This window comes from Octopus sinensis, unplaced genomic scaffold, assembly GCF_006345805.1.
Source record: "Octopus sinensis unplaced genomic scaffold, ASM634580v1 Contig18079, whole genome shotgun sequence".
NCBI lineage: Eukaryota > Metazoa > Mollusca > Cephalopoda > Octopoda > Octopodidae > Octopus > Octopus sinensis.
The window spans coordinates 32,501-37,500 of NW_021835523.1; the positions used below are offsets into that span (position 1 = coordinate 32,501).

The 5,000-nt window shown below is 37.7% G+C and overlaps 1 protein-coding gene across 1 annotated transcript in view; it reads right to left on the reverse strand.

The window, feature by feature from the left end:
* The window catches only part of LOC115231290 (equilibrative nucleoside transporter 1), a 32,727-nt gene extending 27,983 nt beyond the window's left edge, over positions 1-4,744 (reverse strand). The window contains exon 1 of the mRNA XM_029801349.2: positions 4,180-4,744. Within this exon, the coding sequence (XP_029657209.1) occupies positions 4,180-4,396 (217 nt within the window). The 5' untranslated portion in view covers positions 4,397-4,744. The remainder of the gene's footprint in view (positions 1-4,179) is intronic.
* Between the last annotated feature and the right edge of the window lie 256 nt (positions 4,745-5,000).

Below are 5,000 nucleotides of genomic sequence, written 5' to 3' on the forward strand. Positions count from 1 at the left end.
ACTATGAACTATATGTTTATACAAATATGATCTGACTCTAAACCACCTTAGTTGTCCATATATCAACACCCAGTAATTTTTTACTAGTTTCATTTTGTCTCTTTGTTTTCTCTCCGTGTTGATATATGGACAACTAAGGTGGTTTTAGAGTCATATCATGACTGCTATTTTCAGCATGGTGGTATCTCGTAGATACCCTAATTTATAACTTATATATATATATATATATATATAATATATATATATATATATATATATATGTATATATATATATATATATATATATATTATATATATATATATATATATATATGTATATATATATATGCACTTGTTTCTGCATGTTTAAATTATATACAACAATCTCTTTATCATTATACATATATTAATTCGCATGTAAAAAATACCTACAATAAAGTAGTAGTAGTAATAGTAGTAGTAGTAGTAGTAGTAGTAGTAGTAGTAGTAGTAGTAGTAGTAGTAGCAGCAGCAGCAACAGCAGCATTGGTAGCAGCAATAAAAAAAATCATTGATTATCAATATCTTGTTAACTTTTCTATATCTGGTGACAATGAATAAAATTATTTGGGAAATATTTATTTTTACTTTAATAAAGCAAATGAATAAATAACTACATATTTATAGATGAATAAATAAATAAATAAATTAGTAACGGATTATTTCTTTCTTTCCTTTTTTTTTGTTGACATCTAAATTAATATCTAACTTAATAACAAAGAGTGAGACATTGGCAGTGAAATGGGCGTCACAGAGAGTTAATAGACAACAGAAGTCTCGGTGGAATTTCAACTAAGATGAGTTCCAGCAGGCTACGCCGCACTACGCCGCGCTACGCCGCGCTACGCCGCGCTACGCCGCGCTACGCCGCGCTACGCCGCGCTACGCCGCGCTACGCCACGCTACGCCATGCTACGCAGCGCTACGCCACGCTACGCCACGCTACGCCGCACTACGCGCCGCCTACGACGCCGCGCTACGCCGCGCTACGCCGCGCTACGCCGCGCTACGCGCCGCGCTACGCACGCTACGCCATGCTACGCACGCTATACGCACGCTACGCCACCTACGCCGCACTCGCTACGGATGCTACGCCATGCTACGCCACGCTACGCCACGCTACGCCACGCTACGCCACGCTACGCCACGCTACGCCAGGCTATGTCATGCTACGCCGCGCTAAACCGTGTTACGCCACGTTACGTCACGCTATGCTACGCTACACCACACTACCCCACGCTATGCCACTCTACATCACGCTATACCACGCTACGTCGCGCTACGCCACGCCATGTCGCGTCCCGCTACGCTAAGATTGTTCCTTTCACATTAGCCTTAGTAGGTGTTCAGATTCAGGTCATGGGTCCCTGCTAACCCGAATGTAGTTGAGTGGTTTCTGTACGCTATTCGAGTGCGGATGTGACCATAATTTAATATGTGATATGACCTACTGGCTCAGTAGCAGTGGACAGCAAAGCCTACCGTGCCTTGAGCAGCGATAGTAGAACGTGTTCATAAAGCAGCTCATTGGTTTAGCCTTGAGTTTACGCCACGAGATGTTTCGAGCCCTTTCGTTAGAGAAGAAAGTTTTCAGAACATGCCAACGTAGCGGTTTTGAAATACTTGGTTGCCAGATGCTTTGAATTTTGCTGCAAGTACACCCGACTAGTCTCTTATGTGTCAGGAAGTATTTCTTTCTGTTAGCTACTTGAAGTCAGTAGACTCTTAATACGAAATTGGCAGATGTGTTTCAGCCTTATTGACAGTCATATACTCTATGATATTTTCATTAAAAAAAAAAACAGATCAACTTTGGCAACAGCATCCTGAAGATATATTAGCAAAATTTCCGCAAAATTCACAGATTTGGATGGGGTCAAGACTTTGATCCAATCCAAGACAATTTTACAACAAACTCCAAAAATATGGAGTTGGGGCGTCTCATTGAAGAATTCTTGCTGTTGTAAACAGTTTAGTTCTAGTGTTGTGTGTATTCTCTCTCCCTACACACACACACGCACACACACACACGCACACACACACACACACACAAACCTTACGCTGAGTTTTAAGTGCACGATTAATTATTAGACGTATTAAGGCCCCACATTTATGCCACGTTATACTCCTATGCTTCGATATTTCACACTTAAGTATAATTCTCTGAATATCCGGGAGTAATCTAGGTAAAGAGCCAATGAAAGCTGAAAGAATAAACGGGAAGAAATTATTGCTAATTCAAAGCCTTCATTTCAACGCTTGATACAACAATTTTATGCAATCATAAAATCGTTTCATCATGCTACTTATATTCCTAGAGTAGCACTCAAAATCAGATAATACTTTGTTAAATTAGCGAAATGAAATAAGTATTAATTGCAACAGATAGGCGCAGGAGTGGCTGTGTGGTAAGTAGCTTGCCTACCAACCACATGGTTCCGGGTTCAGTCCCACTGCGTGGCATCTGCTATAGCCTCGGGCCGATCAATGCCTTGTGAGTGGATTTGGTAGACGGAAACTGAAAGAAGCCTGTCGTATATATGTATATATGTGTATTTATGTGTTTGTGTGTCTGTGTTTGTTCCCCTAGCATTGCTTGACAACCGATGCTGGTGTGTTTACGTCCCCGTCACTTAGCGGTTCGGCAAAAGAGACCGATAGAATAAGTACTGGGCTTACAAAGAATAAGTCCCGGGGTCGATTTACTCGACTAAAAGGCGGTACTCCAGCATGGCCGCAGTCAAATGACTGAAACAAGTAAAAGAAAAGAGAAAGAGAACACAAGTTAAGACGGCAAAGTGGCAGAACCTCTAACATTCCGGATAAAAAAATGTAGAATGGCATTTTTTCGGGTTTTCTGAGTTCAAATTCCACCATGATCAACATCCTCTCAAGTTTGATAAAATAATTACCAGTTGAATACTGTGGTCGATTTAAGAGACTCGTCCCTTAAAATTTCTGGCCTCGTGCCAAACATTAAAAAGAATTTTAAGCACAAATTTAACCTAGTGCCTCGACAAAAGAGTCCGATAAGACAAGTAAACAAGAAATAGTAAAGTTACCTTTTCAAGCCATACCGACTGATCAGAGACGATTTCCCGGTCCCCATTGCGTATAATTTCCCACCTGGACGGAACGCCGGTTCGTCTCAGGCTTATTCAGTTTTGCGAGATGAGTGGACTGGAGCAATTTGAAATGAAGTACTTTACTCAAGAATACAACACCTCACCCGGTCCAGGAATCGAAACCACAATCTTACGATCATGAGTCCAACACCCATAACGACTAAGCCACATGCCTCCACTAGTGCAGAAGCGATTGGATAAGTGCTAAGCTTTAAATATAGATGAGTACTTGGGGTAGATTTGTTAGAACATACCCTTCTAGGCGCAGCTGCGGCATGGCCAGAATTCGATGAATAAAACAAATAAACGCTAAAAGATAATGTGTGCACATATTACACCCCCCCCCACATACACACATATACGCAAAAGATCAGGGTTCAAGAGAACCAGGCACTTAAGTGGTAAAACACCGGGTCAGGTCAAAATTGAAATGCGTACCCAGCGAATACACACGCGGGTACCGAAGTACAAGCAGAAAGATATTCAGGTTATGTTTACAATTAATCGAACCCGACTGAATACTGAATACATCACTAGACCTTGGGCTGATCAAGAAACGCTCATTGTACTAAATATACCGCCCATAATATACTTCGGATCACGCAAGGAGCAGGTTGATACAGAGGTTAATTATGAATAAATAAATAAGTAAATAGATTAATAAATAAAAACAGACGGACGATGTTGATATTCATACGTGTGTGTGTATGTGTATGTCCTACCTTTGATTCATATATATACATACATACATACATATATATATAAATGTATGTTATATATATATATAATCTATATATATAATATTATATCTATATATATATATATAATATATGTAATATGATATATATGTTAATATATATAATATATATCTATATATATTTTTATATATATATATATATCTATATATATATATATATATATTCTATATATATATATATATATATATTATATATATATATATATATATATATATATATATATATATACCGGTATGATGAATATATGCATATGTACTTATAAATAAAATATCAGTTACCCGAAAGGTAAGGAAGCTTTATAAGGTTTTGGTTACTTCCATCCAGATTTATTGACGACAAAGATTGCTGTCTCTTCTTACTCTCCATTATGGCCTTCTCTGCGATCTCACTAATATTTTCGCATTTCTCTTCCAATGACAATTCCTGCATCTCTATGCACTTCTCATATTCCTCCTCGTCCTCTTCCTCATCATCATCAACGTTTCGCTTCATCATAATTCAGTTAAAAATTTCTCTTCCTCTTTTTTTTTGTCTATTTCGGTGATATAAGCGTTTGTTGGTAGTGTGAAAAGGCTGCTGGTGTATTTGTAGGGACGGTGGGGGAGATTTTGTTTCTTACAAAGAGGGAGTAATATACGTTCAATGAAATTTCTTTTTGTTGTTCCTATTTTTACTGTTGTTGCGAATTATGTGATTCTTCTTCTACATATTCTTGCTTCTGGCGATATTATTCCGGTTACCATTTCCTCATTGTTTTATTCTCAGTGTATCCGTTTTGCTTCGTATTTCTTTCTCTGTGGCATTTATATGTTCTTTGTTACTGTTTCTGGTACACCACCTGGACAATATATAATATAAAATAATATAATAAAATATAATATAATATAATAAAATATAATATAATATAATATATACTAAACTAGCAGTATCGCCCGGCGTTGCTCGGGTTTATAAGGGAAACAACTATATAAGCATTTTTAGAGAGTTATAGCCAAAAAATAGCAAAAAATGCATTAAAAATGGAAAAAAAAATGATGGTAAATTTTTTTTAAATCGTTGACTCATCGTAGACATTTTTAGAGAGTTACTTCCCTTATAT